Consider the following 21879-nt stretch of genomic DNA (forward strand, 5'->3'; position numbering starts at 1 on the left):
TCGTCCATGTTAAAAAACGCATCGATTTAAAAATTAAAAATATAAGAGGAAGACGCGTTCATCATCATCAGACCGTATGATTTTTCGAATTCCAAACGATTTCCACTCGTTCGATGATTATATTAGTTAGTGTATTACTAATTTCAATTTCAAAGCGTGCCCGCGTGTTTGATCCGTATAATCTTTGGTATATATTTGTAAAAAATAACGTAACGTTATTTTACGATATACTCGATACTCGATCTTTTCACAACAATAAGTGTTTACTTCTATTTTACTTCACGGTCGAACACTCGAGATTCTTCGGTTGAATGGAAAATTTGCAAAGTAAGGCAATTCGAAGTACTCTCCAAGAGTATCATTCCCAATCGATGAAAATTAATTATTATATAAACGCCAATAATTAAATTTACAATTTTATATACATTATCTGTCGATAAAACGGTTTTTCTCCCGTCAACGTTAAATATAATTGAAAAGAAAACACAGATTAAAAGGTTAGGTTTTTTTATATTATTTATCACTGTATATCAATGCTACGAGAAAGATGATAATTATTACGTACACAGATATAGATATTTTCTATCTTCTATCTTCCGCGAATTCTATTTTTTTAATAACGAGAAACGACGACAAGTTCCACATGAATTATCGATAAAAAGACGATTTTATCCGATATAGCGTTTCAAACGCGATTAAATTTACGCGCACAATCGCGATTTCATTATTCAGTGCGCGTGCGCCGGTAACAGGCTGCCCGCGTGGTATAAATAGCGGTGCACTAGCGCAACCCGGAGCATTCGTAGCATCCCGCTCTTAGGTTCGTATCAGGGGTTCGACAACATTAGCCGGACAAATCGCTAACGGTTAACCTATATTCGTACACAAAATTCGTTTCAAGTTTTCTCATCGATTCAACCGAGGATCGATCCTTAGGCACATGCAACCACAAGATTTAAAATTCACTCTTGACATTTTCACTCTATTTCCATTTAACGACTAAGCAGAATTCCGCTAAACGCTATATCTAAATAAAATGGTCGAAACGTACAATCTAGAATCGCATTATCTTCATTATACCACTCGTTTCGTCGAATAACATTCGTTATATCGTTACGTATCATTATAATTTTTTTATAACGACTTTTTTCTCAATTACTCCACGTAGCAATAAAAAGGAAAGTTTGTATCATTTATCGATAAAAAAAAAAAAAAAAAAAACTCACTACTCCATTTGTGAGCAACACAAATTCGTTATAAAACTCGTTATAGTAACTCGAAATAGTAGCGAAAAATATTTTCTCATCACGGTGAAATCATTGATAAATTTTCGTACAACTAGTTTCTCGAAGTTTAAACGAAAAAAGTTTGAACGAGTTACGTGAAGATCGCTCGCGAGAAAGAACCGTATTATGGTCGTTTCAACAACGTTTCAACAATAGGCAACTAACTGGCAAGTACCGACATCGGGATACTCGCGTATCGATTTTCTCGGGAAGATTTCGGGTAATCGAATGGAAGCAGAATAATCAGCAGAGTCGCGCGTAAACGGAACGAAACGGAATGCGAAAAATTCGGTAGGCTCGTTAATAGGTGGACCTTTAAACGTTTCACGTTCGGTGAGCGAAAACGAGGAGGATCTTATATTTCACATCCGAGCGAAGAATGTTTTTATCTTGTTTTTTAGCTCCCTCTTTCTTTTTCTCTATAAAATTGTCGCAAAAATTGCGGGAAAAGTGCTGGAATCCTACCGATCGACTTATCGATAAGAGTTTTTACCAGGATTATGCTTTAGCCGAGAATAGCACAATAGCGGAAGCCGGTTAGCGGCGGATATGTTTGTAAGAAGCGAACGTGATCCTCTTAGCGGCGAGCATAGGATTATGACAAGTCTTCGCGGTATCGAGGCAATTTTTCCAATCTATCTAGTCGCTCTTAAATTCCAATCGATCCGAATAATTAAATCGCGCGTAATACGAAATGGGCGACCTGTAAGGCGCCATCTTACACCATCGCAAAGAATCGAGGAACGAAAAGAGGAACAGAGCCACAGTATGAGAGTGAATAGCGTTACCTGTGTTGTACATTTTTTACGAAAAACCGTGTTAAGCTTCGTTTCGTTTTTGTCAAGTAAAAAAAAATATATCGTTGGTATACACGTACACAGTCAAAATCGCAACTTACTTTTTTACACGCTTTTTTCATGCCATCCAGTCACATCCAGTTGGTATATTTCCAACGTATCGACGAAGTTAAGTTTAACAAAAATTGACCGAAAATATCGAATACGAGAAAATGGATGATCGGAACGAGAGTATTTCATTCGAGAATTTAAATCAAAAAAAAAAAAAAAAAGATATCACGATGTATCTTTCATTCACGTACGAATAATAATACTTTTTAACGAACCTTTTCTCCACTTCATCGATAATTCGCCATGATATTTTTCTTTTCAATTTCAGGCGTGTGGTGGTACGACATTTACGCGATATGAACGATATAAAATATCGAACAAGGTAAGTGGTATTATTTAAGACATTCTCGTTAGTTTTAAAATTTACATCGTACGTGAAAATGTCGAAATCGTAAAATTTTAAAGAAATGATAATTTTTAAAAGAGGAAAGAGAAAAATTCGAAATATCGTAGAATCGCGGATTTAAAAAGTAAAGGAGCAAATGCATGTTAGAAAGGAAGCTCGCGTCTCTCGCGTTCGTGGCAGACGTTTGTTGGGGTGCGAGGTCAAGCGGCGCAATTTTTCGATTAATCGCTCTCACCGATCTAATTTATAGGTCCTTAGTAGTTACCTTGGTAGCAAGTACGTCATAACTTGGCTACGTGTAGACACGTCGTTGAGACGTAAAAGGATATTGATTTCTTAAGTCTTCGTAACCGAACCGCACCGAAATCCAAACGTTACGATAAATTAAATTCTCTCGTCGTTTCGAATAACGCAATATAAAATTGTAGATTGAAACGAAAGCAGGAGAAAGAATCGGTTCGTTCGAAAAAAAAAAAAAAAAAATAAATTTTTCGTCCGTTTAGAAAAAGGAAAGTTTTGCAAGTTGCACGGATGGACATCCATTATCCACCCTCTTTTCCTAGAATCCATTAGAAGGATAACGGCGAAACTGGTGCGCGTCGAGCGATCGTTGATTCGCGTGGAAATTAGCGACAATTGAGGCGAGAGAAAATTCGAATCGTTGCTATTCCCGCGGACGTAAAGAAAAAAGTTGGATAGCGTTGTACAGAATAGCGAGGAGTCATCAAGTTTGCCATCTCGTTTCGCCCCGTTTTTTTTTTTTGCCATTGTATTCGCGTCACTTTCCTCGACTTTTCAGAAGGAAACGCTCATTGTTGTCCGTGCTTTTTCCCCTAACCTTTGTGGAGGCCTGCACAACCATCTCCCCATACCTATAATAATACGCGCAATCTTTCTGTTCCGTCTTCTCCTTTTATACCCTGTCACCTTTCCCTCCCTCCTCCCCTCTATCCTCCTTTTTTAGGCTCGACACGTTCATCCTGTAAACCATCGAGAGAAGTAGAGATAGAGGAGCGAGCGAGGTCTCCAGGTGGGCGGCGGAGATCGATAGAACCGCGACCCAGCTTTACCCGACCAACCTGGGCAACTCGTTGCTACTGCTGCTACTATTACTACTACTACTACTACTACTACTACTACTATTAGCGGTAGTAGTAGTAGTAGTAGTACTATTACTGTGCTAATTACTATCGCTAGTTTTTCCTTCTCTCCGTTATCCACACAAGCCTGCATTGCAAAAAGTAATCACGCGTTTCTTACGCTACACACCTAACCATTCTTCCTCTACATTAGACCCTATTGTTTCCCCCAATTGTCATCTTTTATCACCGACGCCAGTTTTTCTTTCCATCTTTGTTCGCTACTTACCGCGCCTCCGTTTCTCTTTATCGTTCCATCCTCCTTCCTTTCGTCTCGATGTTTCCACTTTTTTTTTATCTTTCGCGGGACAAAAAGGAAGAAAGGGGGGGGAGAATCGTTTTCTCGATAAAGAATTCGGCAAAATTCGGTCAGAATCAACGATTTATCTTAAAATTGTATTTTAAAATAATATATCGAGAAGTTGGAGGAATAAAGGAGGAAAGAAAGAAAGAAAGAAAGAAAGAAACGTCAACTCGTGTATTCTACTTTTGAGACTTTTCTCGTTAAAATATTTACAACTGCGCGCAATTGTAACGCTGTTTCGTTTCAAAACGTGAAACGGGATATTTGTATCGGAAATATATAAAAAATATATTTCCATTAATTTTAATTATTCGTTGCAATTATCTTTTTCCTCTCTAAGTGAAAAGATTATTCGCGTTAATGTTCCTTTCGTCTCGATCCTTTCTTTCAAATTCGATCAAGAATCTACACCTTTACGAATTTAATTTTAAACCACGCATCGATTCGATGTTTCTCATTTTCCTAAGCGATACTCGCCTATACGCGTAACCGAATTACATGGAAAATAGGAAAATGAAAAATACGATTATGGACGCGTTAACGGAGATCGAGGCAACGTATTAAGAAAGAAATTTTCGAAAATTGGATAGAACGGGAGCGACGGGAATGGTCGTGTTACGAATTTACATCGTCATCGCGGGATACGCGCGAAAGCGTGTATCAACGTTTTACGTCGAAACTGTAGTGTAACGCGGTTGGTTGTAAAAATCGATAATCCTGGGTTTCGAGCCGTGTCGCGTGAGCTACACTCGTGTTCCACTATTACTATCATCAATCTCTCTTTTTTTCAATCTCTCTTTCTCTCGCTCAACTCCCCCCCCCCCCCCCCCTCCACCGTCTAAGGCTAAACCGCACGACGTTTCCTTTTCTTTTTAGAATCGTCGTCCGATAAATACGATACGATTTGTAAAACCGATTATCAAAAAAAAAAAAAAAAAAGAAAAAGGAAAAAAGTAAGAAGACGTTCGTCTCGCGTAAGAGAGTAATAAGAAGAAATCAATTTGCCAGAGCGTCGCTACAAACTTTATTTAATCGACCAATATCCATTACTCTCTATTCGTTGCTTTACTTTATATTTACTCCCGGTGAAATCTCATTTTTCACCGCGACACAAATTTATTTTATTCTCGAGCCTTGACGCGCGATTTATCGCGTCCTTCGGTTTTTCACCAATTATCAGGCCGAAATTAATTCGGATGAAAAACTGGACGAGAGCGAAGTGCGAAGCAACGGACGAGAGTCGTCCGTTCGTTATCCGAAACGTTGCGGTAATACGCGAAAGACGCGAGACGATAACACTCGATCCACTCGGAAGGTAAAGTAGAGAGAGAAACGATGAAAATTGCACGCAAGATAATCTAGAAACCGATTATATTTTGCCGATTCGCGTTCCCGATAGAAAAAAAAAGGTATTTCATCGTCTCGTTAAAAATGGGTTGAAATATCGAGAGCAGCTCGAAAATCGAGAATCGCGAGAAAGATCGACGCATGCATACCGGGTTATCAAGAGGTTAAAAAAAAGACTTTCGAAACGAGTATTTTTCCACGCTTCTACGTTTCTCTTCGTAGAAAAAAGTAAACGACATCATTTACGGGTCGTTCACAACTGACTCGAAAGAATTTTGATCTCTTTATCTTTCGAGATATATATACAAGACCTCGATCGTCTTATTTTCGTGGTGGATCGAGAACGAAATGGGATCGATCTCTCTTCTTTCGAAATTCGCGTGTAAAATTTTTTACCAAAGATATCTAGATCGAAACGATCGAAACTTAATTTACGCTAATTTAAATCGTGTATCGCCGCTACTCGAGACGACGCGAGCCAAACGACGACGACGACGAGAAAAGCGTATTTCGATGAGATGCATAAATTTATTAACCAAGTTCGCTTCGATCGGTAAATAAAAATTGCGCATTGCGTCTTTCTTCGAAAAGAAAAAACGAAATCTCACCGATCGACCGATCGATCCCAAAAATTCGACGAACGAGTTCTTTTTCGCGATCATTGCCAAGTTTTGGCAAATACGTCGTACGGCGAATATCCCTCGATATTCGTCGATTTAAATCGAGAATCTAAGATTTATCGCGTTTTCCTTTCCCTTTCGTCACGAATCCTACCCGTAAAATATAAAACTATCGATTTTATCTCGTTCGTTCCACTTTCACGGCCTTTTGTTTGGAAACAAATAATTTTTTAGACAATTATTTACAACGTACGATTACTCTCGCGTGCATATGCAAAACGGATATGCGTATTTTACAACGTTTAATGATATTTATCTTATCATCGAAGCGACGACCACGACAACGACGACGACGAATCGGAAGACAAATCGAAACGCTGAAAACGAAATTTATCTTCGATCGTTAATCGTTGCCACGAGCGACGTGAATCTGGAAAAAAGAGAGGAAGCTTCGATCGATAGATTCGAAATTTATCGATCGATCGAATCCGTTACCAACGTTTTCTTAAAACGGAAAATAGAGAGAGAAGGAGGATGGTCGAAGTTGGGATCCGCGCAAACATTGGACGCGAACAATTTTCACCAGTAGTGCGCCCTTTGAAATGGCGAGGGTCGGAACGGACGTTATCCAACTCGCCGATCTTAATTTCTTCTTACGACCATCGCGTCAAGGCTTCCACCAACCATTCTACCTATATATTTATTTTCCAATTTTGCGCGACACGCGATCCAAACTCGCCTTTTTACCTCTCTATAAACACGCGAAAATAACCGTGCACCGAGGATAATACTTTCTTCCATACTTTCCACTACTTACTCTTGCCGATCTCGAGCTATATATTTTCAACGAAGAGCGAAAAAGTTTCCAACGAGATAATTTTCATCCATCGATAGCTAGCTTGCCTCGGTAAAACGTATTTTAAACGTAGCGATGAAAAAGTGGAAACGCAAAATCAAAAAGTGGATAGCTTTATAACCGTATTTCCGTCTTATCTAATCGAGCTAATCTTTAATCGTTCGCGCGTTTACTTTTTACGCGAATTTTTCCCATGAAAAATCTGCTCGCGGACGAAACAACGAAATTCGGATAATTACGAAATTCTTGGGAAACGCGCGTTGAACGGATCGCTTTTAAAACCGCGCTCACGCGCGATCTTCTTCTCTTCTTCTTCTTTTTTTTTTTTTTTCTCTCTCCAAAGAGAATACAAACGAGAGCGAAACAAACGGCGACCCTGTGCTCCCTCCTGTCGATTTCAGTATCCGTGACCCGATTACTTCACGCGGTATCGGTGTTACCTACCTTCTCCACCTCGGCTTCTCCACCACGTCGCGATCGATCGTCGATCGTTTCATCGTATTTTATCATTCCTCCGAGACGACGATTTTTCTCGAAGTTATCTTTCGTTTATCTACTCTTCCCCCTCCCTTCCATTCGTCCACTCCACGGATATCCGCCGAAATCCACGCTCCGAAGATTCGCGAAACCGGAAGAAATATCGCGGTAGAATTTACGCGTTTATTTTAACGAAACGGATTATTATTCGACGCAATAGAATTCTCGATCACGCCCGTTTAACCGAATCTCGCTCGACCGTATCGATGCAGCTTTTTCTTTTGCGAGGATTTTACACCAAAAAAATAATCAATTTAAAGCGCGATAGCGCTTTATTCGACGACGCTCGCCCGATCCGATAACGTGACAATTTTTCCATCGATGAGCGATTCGTTTATTATTTTCCCGCCAAGAGAGACGGGATGGAACGGTGACGGCTCGTAATAATAACGCGTGTAGAGAAAAGAAGGAGAAAAGAAGGAAGAAAAAAGAATATACATATATATATATATACTTACTTACTTACTTACTTACTTACTTACTTACGTATAACGACGCGTCGGTTTGGCGGTGGATGGATGCGGCGGAGGTTGGAATCAGCTAGGATGGTGGGGGATGGGCGAAAGGTGGGGGAGCGAGAGCGGAGGCGGCTCGTTCACCACGCAGGATCAGCTACGAGGAGAAGCTCGCTTCGTCTCTTTTACCTCGCGCTAGATAGTAGCTCCGCCGCCGCCGCATTTCTACCTTCTACCACGACCGAACGCACGCGTTCGATAGAGTCGCGTTCGAGATTCCTTTTTATCAATCGTGTTTGTGCGTCTGTTTTTCCTGCCTACGTACTTTCTCTCTCTCTCTCTCTCTATCTATCTATCTCTCAACCCCTCTTCCCGTCCGTCCTGCCCCATTCATTATTTTCTCACCCCTTTCGCTCTCCCTCCTCCCTCCCCCTCCTCCCTCTCCCTCTCTCTCTCTCTCTCTCTCCGTCATTCTCTCCCCCTTTCTCTCATTCTCTTACCCCTATACGCATAATCGCGTTCGTTGTTAGAAGAACGCGAAGTTGTATTTGGTAGAGGTGAATCGTAAGGGAGAGAAAAAAAGGAAAATGATTGAAACAGGGAAGCGGAAGCGAGTGTGCATCCTCGAGAATGATCGTGGTCGTGATCCGGGGAATCGAGTACGCACGCTCGTTGACAGAGAGAGAGAGAGAGAGAGAGAGAGAAACGAGGCGCGTCAGGACGTGTTCGAGGGATCATCGTTGAAGAGTCGTCGTCGTCGTCGTCGTCGTCGTTCGCGTTCCCTTTACGACGGGACGGGAACGGGAAAGGGGCGAAAGAGGGGGAGCGGTGCATCGCACCATTTCGAACGTTTACCACCGATCGTCGCGTTTCGAACCCGAGATCCTTTCCTTCCGCCGCACGATTCCCGTCGTGATCGTTCTCGAGCCGGGGTGGGGGAGGAAAAGATGGAAAAAGGAAGATAGAGTGGGGGAGGGAGAGGGGGAGAGAGAGAGAGAGAGGGATATAAGAGTTTTATCGCGGTACGAAATATCCGTGCGGCGAAAAATTTCGAAAGAATCGAAATTATTCTTACTTTCTCCTCCTTCCTTTCTTCTCTCCCCCGTCGTGGAATCGGTGGCACTGCCTACTCGGAGAATCGTCGCGTATCCTCGTTCATATCCCTATTTGTCATCGACGTCGTGGACAACGGTATCGTCGAAACAACGACGTGTTTTTTGGTTGATCGTTCGCAGGATGTTTCGCGTTGCCCCGCGATAAATTATGCGTGTACATAGAGGATAGCGAGAGGGGGAGATCGAGGAGTGTCGTGGTGGAGACTCTACGATTCGGCCGTGTGTGTGTGTGTGTGTGTGTGTTGTGAAAAAAGAGAAGAAAGGTGGGTGCTCGTTTCTGAAAAGTTTCTGAAAAAAAAAAAAAAAAAAAAAATCTACCCCTTCCTCCCGTTCATTTCGATCCACTCCTCGTGCTCTTTCTCGTCATTTTTATCGCCGTGTTGTTGCGTCTCCACTCGAGGTCCACGAACCGATTCAAGCCTGGGAAGAAGCCTGGAATTCCTACCGCGAAAAAACTGCAAGCGTCCTAAAACGTTCCACGTAGATCGTAAGCCGGTAAGATGATTCTTTCACGCGTCAAATTCCTCCATCGAGCCGAAATGGATCGTTTATATCTCTTATCCATGCTTAACCTTTTGCAATTTTTTTATATATATGTATAGATCAGATTCGTGAAAAATATTATCACTGCCATGATTGCCGGCCATTCTTTCGATATATGGTCGATAAAATTTTCATTTAATCGGTTATGATACGATTGACGAGAATTCCAAGAGATGATTTTTATCCTAAACGTGAATCAGAAATAAATTTCTTATCCTCCCTCGCTCGTACGTATGATAGTCGGTTCGAACTCGCGTATCATTTTCCAATCATCTATTTCTGTACCGTGCAAAATTGTTTCGCGTAATTAGTACGTTTTCGTTTATAAGAAGAACGAGAACGAGGCAAAAATGTATATTTGCCTTTACAGTTGTCGCTAGATCGTTTATATCGTTTCGATTTTTTCGAAGGAAATCGCCATCTTTCAATTTCATGATTGTTACATGGATTACGATTTATTTTTCGAATTTGCACGCAACGAGGAGAGGGGAAAAAACTTTTTGGGAAACTTTCTTCTTCTTCTTCTTCTTCTTCTTCTTCTTCTTCGATGAAATAATTATATCGTTCGCGTAGTTTTAGTTCGATCTAAAAGATAATTCGCGCGATTTTTATCCTTGACATTCCACTCGTTTATTCCTTCCAAGCTATGAACTCTCGATACAGATCGCTATTTCGTCGCAATTCGATCTTGAATAATTCATCGCTGTGGCGAAGGCAGAAACCGAATATCTCTGAAATTACTGCTATCGTTGAAGGATACTTGAAAAAGTAACGTGACGTATATTCGAACGAATGAATTTTACATCATTTCATATATATATATATATTTTCTTTTTTTTCGCGAAAATTTACCATATAAATCGATATCTTAGCCAGTAATGGAACCAGTACGAACAAATACGAGGAATAGAAAATATACCGAGAAACAAATTCTTCTTCTTTTACGCGCATTACATTCCGTCTTTCCCTGCCCCTAGTTGACCGCCGATTATCGAAATATTTCCCTTCTTCTCCTTCTTTCGACAAATCGATAATGGAACCAATTCGTAAACGATCGCACGGCTCGATCTTGAAAACCGAAATAAATCTTGGATCGAGAGAATCGTTTCCACCAGATCCTAGATTCTACGTTACTACGATTGTCCGAGAAAACCGCGTGTCGTCCAAAACCGCGTACCGATCGCCTGAAATTTCGTAGCGTTTCGTGAAAGTACATTTTATAAGATATTCAACGCAATCGTAGAGAGAGAGAGAAAATGAGCGATTACGCAACACGTATTTTCCAGAATAGAGAAACGGCACGAGCAGTTTTACTCCTTGTTCGTCCGACGATTACGTGTAAATGCCGTCTTCTCCCGTTCCAAATCACGCGTTTCGATGTTGTATCGTCATCCGTGTCAACCTTGAACGACACCTGAACACCGCGCGCGCTCTTCCATTCCGAGTCGAAGTGTTTACGGGTGGAATACAAAGAGGAGGACGCGCGATAGGGGGGGATGATAGAAAAAGTGTGGTGCGAATAATTGGATCGTTCGATATTTACGCGTTTAACAAGCCGATAACAAGCATAGAAATGTATATTTTTATACTCCGGCGAAAATTCTTTTTGCATTATCCGAATGCGAGTTCTAAAGTTAGAACCGTGTTTTCGAAGGCGAACCTTGTAAGTTGCTTTCGCAAAAATAGGTCGAATATAAGGGAGGATAATAGCACGGGCACGGCTACTCGTCGGTGAAAAGAGCGCCGCAGCATCATCGCGACACCACGATTCCACTCCTCTTCCAACTCGTTTTCCACCAAAATTTATTATCGTATTATCATCGAAAATTATATTCGATCTGAAAACGATTACCGTTAAATTATTACTTCCTCCGGTATTACTCTGACTTTTTATTTTTATTTTCATTGCACATCACGCTTCAAAATTACAGCTTACATTTCCTCTTTATATATATATATATATATATATATATATATATCTTCTATAGGAGAGAGACCATCCGTTATCCGAAAATTCTTCTACTATTTTTTTTTTTTTTTTTCCCTTTTTTTATTCCTCGAATCGAGTCGACGGATTTTTGTCTAGTTGTTGTTCTTTGTCACGAAGAAGATACGATCGGCACGTACATACTTGAAACGAAAAATGTACGATATATACGTATTGTAATTATATCATAGGATAGGACGGTTTCATCATCGTACTCGGCCACGTTTGTTCGAAGAACGGACGATAGAACCGATACGTAGCGTACATATTTAATAAACGTGCCTTGAGCCATCGCGTCATATACGTGCATAGACGTGTAACGGTCTACTATAGAAAGTAGAAAGCCGTTACGCAAACGGTGTATCAACAGGTGTATCATTACCTGCACTCGATTGATCTTTAAACTCTATTTTTTTAATTGCTAAATACTTGTTATCGATCGTTGATCTCGAGCGAATCCTCTTACAAACAGTCGCTCCAACTTTTCGCGATTTCGACTTTATGCCTCGAACCTTGGTTCGTTTATGCGCGCTTCTCGAAACGAGGGGGTGAAAAATTCACCATTCATAAATCGTGGTAAATCGTTACACGTCACGATGCCGGTTGAGAAGAGAAAACTTTTAAACTTTCCCGATGATTATATCGTATCGTTTTTCGTTCGACATATATGCAACGAAACCCATTGTTGCAACGCGCGTTAAGATAATGTTATTCGGTTTGCGATCGAGTTGTTTTTAATCGAAGAACGCGAAAAATATTCGATACTTTTGTGATTAAATTCGCGATACGAATGAAAAGAGATTCATCTCGATTCCTAACGGTTGTTGCATTGTCGCGAGTACGTGTTTATGGCGTTCCGATTTTAATCGATGCACTACATAGCAGAATTGTGAAAGAAAGATTCGCAGAATCGTTCGAACGACGCAACCCAAATATTTCGTATACGTTGCTTTTTCCGATAAAACTTTTGAAAAACTTTGACCGTTTCCGCGTCGACCACACGGCAAAATTTATTCGAAATCGAAACAGCGGAATATTTCGAGTGGCAATTTCCCCCACGAAATTCTCCTTTTCGATCCTTTTTGATCCGCGTTGCGTGGAACAAAAAAAAAAAAAAAAAAATTCGATCCAAACATTTTCGTAAACTTTTAACTCGCGCGATAAATAAAGTTGGACACGTCCCATTTTTTCCATCTCGCGTATCGATCTGCTCGCGACGTATCGATGGCAAACTAACGAGTTTATTTTTAACGCGGCCGAAGAAAACAAGTTGGCGAGTTGACCGCCAACCGATAAATTACGCTTCTGATTCCGATCGCTCTTAATTGGCCGAGACGAATCCGATTTTGCGCACGATCTTATCGATATTTCGATATCCTCCTCCCTTTTTTCCCATCGAATCTCGCCTCCTTTCTCCCTCTCCTTTTTTACAGGTCGTTTAGCATCTAGAAAATGGCAAATTTTTCCACCCCGAAGAACGAACAATGACAAAGCGACGAGTACGCAGACGAGTACTGCTTTTCTCTTTTCAAATATGTCTCTCACCCTTAGTTACTCTTCCCTTATTGTATCGGCAAACTTTTCGAATCGCGGACGACAAAGTTGGTTCGATCGAAACGACGATTCAACGACGTATCTTTAAAAATTGGTTTCTTTTTTTTTTTTTTTTTCTTTTTTCCGAAAAACGGATCGAAAACAAAAATTACGCATACTTTCCCCGCATACGACGGTTCGTATGCCTAAGAATAAAGCGAAACTCTTCGTTTCTCTCGTTTATTCGCGGAAAGATGAACATTTGCAAACGTCCGATTCGAAACGATATCGCGCCCCGTGTGTCATTTTAATCCATAGGAATCGTGTTAAATTTTCAATCGAGTAATTGCTCGCGTAATCGTATCACGCGGCAAAAGTGACACAACCTCGAGTCAACCGCGGTTGGTATGTCGAAAGGGTCGAGAAAGTTGTCCGATCGACAAGTTGGAGGGAAAGCGGCGGAAGGAGGGTGGTGAGGCGGAGGATAGAATCGAGCGTTCCTTTTCGAACGTTATTCCCGTTATTAAACTCAACTTACTTTTTCGAATTATTCTTCGTTATGCTTCGTGCTCCCTCCCTATTTTCTATTCCCTCTATTTTTAGAAACGCGGCGAGAAACGATATCTCTATACTGTTTCTCTGTCCGTCTCGAGGGAGGAAAAAGCGAAGGAAGTTGGCGAGATGAGAATTCTTCGGAATTTATTCGGATTAAGTCACGGTCGGTGAGTTGTCGGTGAGATTGAATAAGGCGACTGGGAGGCGTCGCGTCGGAAACGATAGAAAAACAAAGGGATTCTCTTCTCTTCGACGAGAAACCGATTCGTTCGTTTTTCTTCCTCCTCGATCGTGACGCGGAAAACTGTGTCACACTTTCTCTTCCACGCCACGATATCGATATTACACAGGGAAGGGACAATGCGCTTCGTATTATAAGCCCGATATATAATACAGCGTTAAACAGCGTGAATGTAATCGTCGTTCTGAACGGTGACACGACGCTCATTATTGACAACTCCTTTTCCTTTTCACCGCTGATCGACCAACGATGATGATACCTTATTAAACCAAACTCGAACAATGCCTCTTTGTCGTCTTTTCCAACAACCAACTCGATTTATAACGCGATTTTATATACGCTTTTCTCCACCTTTTACGTTTTCTTTTCCTCCCGAACAATAACGGACGGAATCGAATGCAAAATCGTCTTCTTCAATTCGCGAAAATATCGCGAAATTATTACACGAATTTTTTTATACGATGATCTATATATATATAGGCGGTGATGGATGCGATTGGTGGAATCTCTCCGGGGAGTAGGGATTTTTAATCCGGTAAATAGGCGAGGAAACAGGCCTAGATTCCGGATCGTTACGTCTGTCTATCCCTCGTCTTTGGGGGGAGGGGGGGACCAACTCCTCCCCCCCCCCCTCTTTCTCGATGTGCGCTCCGCCCGTGTTAATTACGTCCTACATTTACTTTGCGTTTCGACGTTGCGTTGGTCATCGTCACCAACTCTGCCTCGCGTTGCCATTCTATCGAATCCTGCTTAGACCAGAGCTATTAGACCTCTACTTACGTACGTCTCTCCGTAGATTCGCGCGTATTATCCGATCGATCCACGTTATTCCCGTTACAAATAAGAGGATAGATCTTGAATCTATCTTTCGTATCTTTGATTTGGTCATTCCGTAACCATCGACGATCGTGGTTTTTCCCAAAAAGAAAAGAAGGAAGGGAAACGAGCAAACTCGATTTATCCTTCCGTTCCGTATTTTATATGTCTAAGTTTTTTCGGGATAATTTCGGGGGCTAATCGTTAAACGAGTCACGAACTTCTCCTCCTTCCTTCCTTCCTTCCTTCCAACACCGCCGCGCCTCCTTTCTCTAAACTTTTTATTCGAATCGTGCGTCGTTATTTTACGTCTGTCTCTCTCGGATCCACGACTTTTCTTCCTCCATCTTTGTCTCATCGTTTCGAGCCCCTCGGATCGAGAATTCGTTCGATTTTCGTCGTTCCTCGCTCGTGACGTGAAAAAACATTTGAGATCGAAAACAAAGTTTGACGCGGCTGCGTTAAAAAAGAAAAAGAAGAGAAAAGAAAGAAAGAAAGAAAGAAAGAAAGAAAGAAAAATGGGACAATTAGAAAAATGAGACTGTCGAGTGGGACAGCGGGATAAGAGTCCGAGCCCTCGAGCGCGAAGAGTTAACACGTTCGCTGTTACCAGAAAATGTCATGTACATTCTCGTCCACTTAGCGTAAATAACGTGTAATATAACCTACGCGTATATCTTCTTATCGCGATCGTCATCGTTCTCCCTTTCTCTCTCTCTCTCTATTCCTCTATTCTTGTTCACCCCCTGCTCCGTGGAATATCTCGCCTATTCTACATTCTACATTTAATTATCGACGTACACGATAATTATAATACCGCGTTGTTGTTTCTTTCTGTTGTAGATCGCAAAATGGGTTGTTTCGGCAGCAAAGATAAGTTGAGCAAAGAAGACATGGATTTTCTCAAATCGCACACCAGATACGACGAAGCAACTATAAAAGAATGGTACAAAGGGTTTAAAGTAAGTGGAAATTTATTCGTTTCGTTATTGATTCAATTTTTTTTTTTTTTTTATCATTTCCTCTCCAAGTAAGAAAAAGTAGGATATAATATAATATCTCGCGCCAGGGACGCTCGTTCGACACGAAGGGATAATCGTTCGTACGATTAATCGTATAATCGTATAATATCACAGTCAGCCTCGGTTCCGATGTTTTTTTTCACGATTTCGTTTCAAAGAAATTTTGCCAATTTCTTATTTCGATAACGAATTTTATATATACGGATTAATTGAAAATGTGAAAATGAAAAAGAAACGGGAGATATTTAGAAATGTCGCGTTCTTTGTGTTGTAGCAAGATTGTCCGAACGGTAGACTAACGCCGGCAAAATTTGTCGACATGTATAAAATGTTCTTCCCATCTGGCAACGCGGAAGAATTTTGCGATCACGTTTTCCGTACATTCGACATGGACAAAAATGGCTACATCGATTTCAAGGTAAGAACACCAGATTCTTCCAATCGATTTTCCTATATACCCTACATACCATCACGACCGAAAAAATGGACGACAAATCTACGTACGTGTGTAATATATATTCGTATATCTTTCTTATCGAACGAAAGTAACACGTAAATTCGCGTGTACAACATAATAAGGAATAGAAGTTTCGAGCGTTTGAATTAAATCGTTTTAAAACGAATTTCGAAACGAGGGCACGAATTACGTTTAATCGGGGGGGGAAGGAAAGGAAAACGAATAAACGTGGTGGTAAAAAACCATCGTTGTTATTTATCATTTAAACGAGCATCATGATTTTATCGAGGCAAAGTTACATTGCATTAGAAATCGTATGATGAATCGTTAAATATCGATGTATCGATTGGGTAATCGTTCGTGGAAACGAACTCGTTCTCGTTCTTCTGTTCGCGCGCGCGCGCGCAAAAAAAAAAAGGATAAACGATGGGAGAAAAATGCGGATAAGTAAGAATACGCGAAGAAAAGACGGGAGGAAAAAGTAGTAGGGCGGATGATATATAGAAATCTAGCCGATGGCAGAAATTGGCTAGAGGGGTTGGCTAGCACGTCGATGGGGTCAATACGAGAAGTGGAGACACTTCGGAGGTCATGAAGAGCAAAGAGCCGACTCGCCCTCGACTTCGTTCTTCTTTCTTTAAAACCCTTGCCGTTTGTCTACCTCAGGCGTAGGATGACCTAGTTCGACCTCTTGCCGTATCTACATCAACGCGAATACTCGAAATTCTTCGACTCGAGCGTCGAAACACGTCGAGACGTGTTTAATAATATCCGAATCGATCGGATCGGATCGAAAATTTTCGTTACGATTTTACCTTGAAACTTTGACGTAAAAAAAAAAAAAAAAAAAAAAACTTGAAACTTCGGCGATTTCCTCGATCTTTTTTTTTCTTTCTTTCTTTTTTTTTTTTTTTTTTTAACACCATTCCAAACACCGAGAAGCAAGAGCGTTCAATTTTGTTCGTTACAGGAATTTTTGTTGGCTATCGATGTAACGTCTAGCGGGACGCCAGAAGAAAAACTGAAATGGGCTTTCCGTATGTACGATGTCGATGGAAATGGTGTCATTGACATTCAAGAAATGACCAAGATCGTTCAGGTATTATATGCGTAATTCTCTCTTTTTCTCTCTCTCTCTCTCTCTCTTTCTCTCATACGAATCTCATACGAAAGTATTCTTCTCCTTTTCACGCCGATTTTTAACTTGCTTACCTTAAAAAAAAAAAAAAAGTTTAAAAAGGAAAGAAATCATCGATTTCATCCCTCTTCTTCTCCCTCGTCCCACTTCTTTTAACGAACTTGTAACGAACTTGTTTCTCACTCTCAACGAAGGAGAGTGATGAACGACCGAATCGGATCTTCGAGCGTACGAATTGCGAGCGATATTTCACGCGTTTCCATTGAAATTTCATACGACGCGACGAGTAGAATTACGGGCCATGTTTTTTTTCTTTTTTTTTTTTTAAATAAATTCAATAGAACGGAGATTATTGATACGTATTATTATAATCTGGTGGTAAATTAACGGATGCGAAAATGAACGACGAGGGATGATTACGTTGGTAATATGGTCGATTCGAGCAAAATTTGTCATTTCTTCTCTTCGATTTCGAAAATCATGGTCATTTTTGGTTACAATGTTTGGAGAAATGGCTAGTTGAGCCATGATCGAATTAACAATTGATCAAAGTCACAATTATCCACGCGCATCCAGACGTTTAGACGTCCGCATCCCCAAGGATGCACGTCGATCGATCGTTACGTAAGATAGGGTCCAAGTTTCATTAAAGTTGGAAGAATAATCGATACTTACAAACGATAAAGATCAGATTGAAAATGAAATTGTCGCGGAATATTTAGAAAAGTCGTACACTGGACTGGAAGAAATTAATAATTGGACGATGGAATTACGTTCGATCGTTATCGAGGCGTAATTCGAAATCGTAATTGTAAATCGTTAAACACCGATTGTTGAATATCGGTGAACGACAACAAAGAGGAAAAGATTTTACAAAAATATTCAAAGCGTTCGTTAAACGAAAAGCATTTATATCGTTATAAAATTAAAATGATAAAAACTAGATCCAAACAACGTTCCGTCAAGAAAAAAAGAGAAGGGAAAAGTTATCGCACGGAATTAAACGTAAATATTTTTGTAGATTATATATATTACGAAGCAAACGAGCAATGAAAAAAGAACAAGATGATGATCCTTGAAACGCGAGTAAACGATATGAATTTTGACGGAAGAAAAATACGAAAAAGATGGAATAGCGAAAGATTCGAGTTAACAAGGATGATTTTCGTATTGCGATCCTCGAGGGAATAAAGAAATGGTTGTGAAGAAACGATATGAAAATCCACGTTGCTCCAAGGGAACAACGATAACGACAGATCGTTGGAAAGGATGACTCGGAAAAACAAGGTTTCATCCACTTTACTACAATTAACCTTCGATATAACTCGATCGATCGAGAAACAGGCTGCAAATACTCGATTGAATGGAAAGTAAGCGGAGAGCACTCGGAATGCGATTACAACGTGACGACGGAATCCGAGAAGAAAAATGGATGGAAGAAACAAAAGAAAGATTCGTTTCGCTCGACTTCTTCTCTACGCGATTCCAATATCCTACGAATTTTAATATTTTTTTACGCGAGTAAACAAATCCACCACTTTTTGTATCTTATTCGCGAAAGCTTTCATTTCCATTCAAAAAGACCATCTTCAACTATTTTTCATTTTAAAACTTTATTTTCATTTCCGTGAAAAATGGCCATGATTTTTTTCCAGCTTTATAAAAATCGCCAAAGTTCGAACGAAAAATTTTGCTCGAACGATACCGTGCTCGAACGATACAACCACGACGAATTAACGTATTAACAATTTTTTTTTCGTTCTCATATCGATACTACTCCGAGACTACTCTCCTTTTTTTTTTTCTCTCCAAATTTTGTCGCGAAATTTTTATTTATCGTAAAATAACAGAAATTAATCAAGTTTTAAAAATTTTCTCTCTCTCTCTCTCTCTCTCTTTTAATAATTAATATTTTACATTAAAATTCTATAGATAGAAAAAAAATATAAAATCCTTATAGAAGTCGCGTAACTTTTCGCTGTAACGTGTAAAAAAAAAAAGAAATATAAAAATGTAGATATAGGTAAATTAATATAGCGTTAAAGCGAGTAAAATTTCGATGGAAAAAAAAAATGGAATGAAAAAATTGAGCGAAGAAGAAAATGGAAATGTTGATCGGAAATGGAATCTATAAGCCGCGAAATAATAACGAATACGATATCGTTTCTCGATTATTTTATCTTTCCTCGAATCGGCAATTTCACCGAGATACGATAGGTTATGGGGAAAAAAAAAAAAAAAAAAAAGGTGAAAAGTTTAAGTGTACGCGAATTATCTACCGTCGATTCGAAAATCGAGTTCGCTTCGTCTCGTCTAACGTGCATATTCGATCGAAATATTCGATATTTTTTCGTACGTCGTAAATTAAAGATGAATGATCGAGCGGGAAGAGTTGTAAAATCGATCGGGAAATCGGAACGGGAAAATAAAATAACGAGGATGAAAAAGGATGATGATGGATCGCGTCACGTGGAAACGATTCTTATTAAATAGACGATGTTGTTTTCTGTTTGTAGGCAATATACGACATGCTCGGAGCATGCTCGAGCAACAGACCGGCAGATAGCGCGGAAGAAAGAGCGAAGAACATCTTCGCGAGAATGGACGAAAATAATGACGGTCAACTTACCGAGGAGGAATTTTTGAAAGGTTGCCTTCAAGACGAGGAACTTTCAAAAATGCTGGCCCCTTAATTTCCGTGTATTGTCTCGGATCCGATGATCGATGATGATACAACCGCCGAATCGAAACGAATTTCAATCGCATCTATCTTCCGTATCGATCCTTCTATATATATATATATATATATATTATATTCCATATAATATTTACATTAATCGAACGCGATAATCGATGCGATTGCCGACAAATTGTCGAAAAGGAAAATCTTCGTGTCTTTCCACGGTCTAACTTCAATTTCGACTCGAATCGACAAATTTCCCCTTCCTCCACCCCCCCCAACGACAATCCATCCGATTTCGATTAAACGACCCGACACGAACGAACTCGTTCACGTTCCACCATTAAATCGGGTAAAGTATCAATTCGGTTATTATATTATAAACGGCGAGAAAAAAAGAAAAGAAAAACAAATGATTGAAGTAGACAAGAAGAAGAAGAAGAAGAAGAAGAAGAAGACAAGTTCGTATCGTTTTTTTTTTTTGTCAAGCAACGATTCGATAGAGTCGCGATAATTGTTCTTGTTCTTGGATGAGATCGCATCGAGTTTGAAGTTTGACCGATGCTTTCACAGCAAGTACCTAAAAATTGACGTTCAAAGGTGAAACGTTAATTATTAGATTTAATAATTTGACAGGTTTCTCTCTCTCTCTCTCTCTCTCTTTCCCCCTCTCTCTCCCCCTCTCTCCAAAAGTTTCGAGATCGAAACAGAAGTCGGACAGTTTGCTCTCCCTTTATTAAATTCGAACAACGACGAAAAAAGTGCTAGGACATTTGGCGAGAGTGATGGTAACACAACGAATCGCGAGAGAGTATCGTCGAGTAGATAGGACAAAGATTTTCGATCGAGGAAAATGCAGTTTTTATATTGCACGATATACTTGGAACGATACGTTGAAAAAGGAAAAGAAAAAAAAAAGAAAAAAAGAAAGAAAGAAAGAAAGAAAGGTACGTCATATTAACGTCATATATTAGTTAATCGATCAATTATTCGTTTTCGTTCGGAAATATCCGTTCCCATTCATTCCCGATACACGATAACGACGTATCCCGTATATACGAAGATTGATATTGCGACGAGTGATTACAAAATGAGTTGGATGGTAATATCGAATAAAGAAATTCGCATTCGTAGCTTCGCTTTTTACTTATATGTATAGCCGTTCGATAGACGGACCAAAAGTGCCTAAAGTTCGGCATTTCGACAAACGTGCGAATGAACGTAAAGGCAGGTCGATATACACGACGGACGGATTCGTATTAAATAGCAATCACCTAATTAATATAATCGAACGATCGAAACAAATTCCATGCATACGCATTCGTTGGTTGCCCGTAATATAAAAATTCAAATACGATACGACGTCTTTTTTTTTTTTTTTTTTTTTTACGTCTGTTTTACTCGTGGAAAAATTCAATCGCGTTCCCATGAACGCGCGCGTATCAGACCTGCAACATACAGGGCCTGCACACCGAACTCGTTCAAAATACGCGGCAGATAAATCATCCCATACGGTATAAGGAAATTTCAAATTCACGTCTATAACTTATAATTTTTGAAACCGTTCGTTCTTTCATTTTCCAATCTTTCTATCCACCGGTGTAAATATCACGGTACTACGGTATCGTCTCTTATCTCTATCTATGAACCGAGCTTAAAATTATATATTTTTACTCGCGCGAATCGTGTCATTCGCACGATTTTATCGTCACGAAACATCATCAAACGCTTTGCTCGCTTTCGATAGAATTTTTCAACTTTCGCAATTAATTATCGTACGATAATTAAATTAAAAGCTTTTCGATCGACAACGCATTATCGCAACGTAAAATCATCATTTGTTCCCTTTCATCCCGCAATTATGCCGAATAATTTTTGTATTTCGAGAAATTTCGTCTTTTGTATCCAATTATAACCTGTTATAGCCATTTAATATAATATATAATATATATTTTTAATTTTTCTGAAACTTTAAATTCATACGCTATTCGCAA

The 21879-nt window shown here is 39.9% G+C and overlaps 2 protein-coding genes across 12 annotated transcripts in view; both read left to right on the forward strand.

The window, feature by feature from the left end:
- Positions 1 to 21861, forward strand: part of LOC105737185 (neuronal calcium sensor 2) — a 31184-nt gene extending 9323 nt beyond the window's left edge. The window contains exons 1-7 of one of the 8 annotated variants that reach the window (XM_086908299.1): positions 8000 to 8096; positions 9034 to 9176; positions 9314 to 9408; positions 15432 to 15550; positions 15885 to 16028; positions 17038 to 17166; positions 19722 to 21861. In XM_086908299.1, the coding sequence (XP_086764425.1) occupies positions 15440 to 15550; positions 15885 to 16028; positions 17038 to 17166; positions 19722 to 19898 (561 nt within the window). In that variant the 5' untranslated portion in view covers positions 8000 to 8096; positions 9034 to 9176; positions 9314 to 9408; positions 15432 to 15439 and the 3' untranslated portion in view covers positions 19899 to 21861. Of the gene's footprint in view, positions 1 to 2462; positions 2517 to 7973; positions 8097 to 9033; positions 9177 to 9274; positions 9409 to 12920; positions 12943 to 15169; positions 15233 to 15431; positions 15551 to 15884; positions 16029 to 17037; positions 17167 to 19721 lie in introns of those variants that run through there. The other 7 variants (XM_086908301.1, XM_086908302.1, XM_086908303.1 and 4 more) reach the window with 7 other exon arrangements.
- The window catches only part of Nca (neurocalcin homolog), a 54293-nt gene that overhangs the window by 9861 nt on the left and 22553 nt on the right, over positions 1 to 21879 (forward strand). The window lies entirely within an intron of this gene.

This window comes from Apis florea, unplaced genomic scaffold (assembly GCF_048593485.1).
Source record: "Apis florea isolate Af1SG1 unplaced genomic scaffold, ASM4859348v1 contig_3068_pilon, whole genome shotgun sequence".
In the NCBI taxonomy this organism is placed as follows: Eukaryota; Metazoa; Arthropoda; class Insecta; order Hymenoptera; family Apidae; genus Apis; species Apis florea.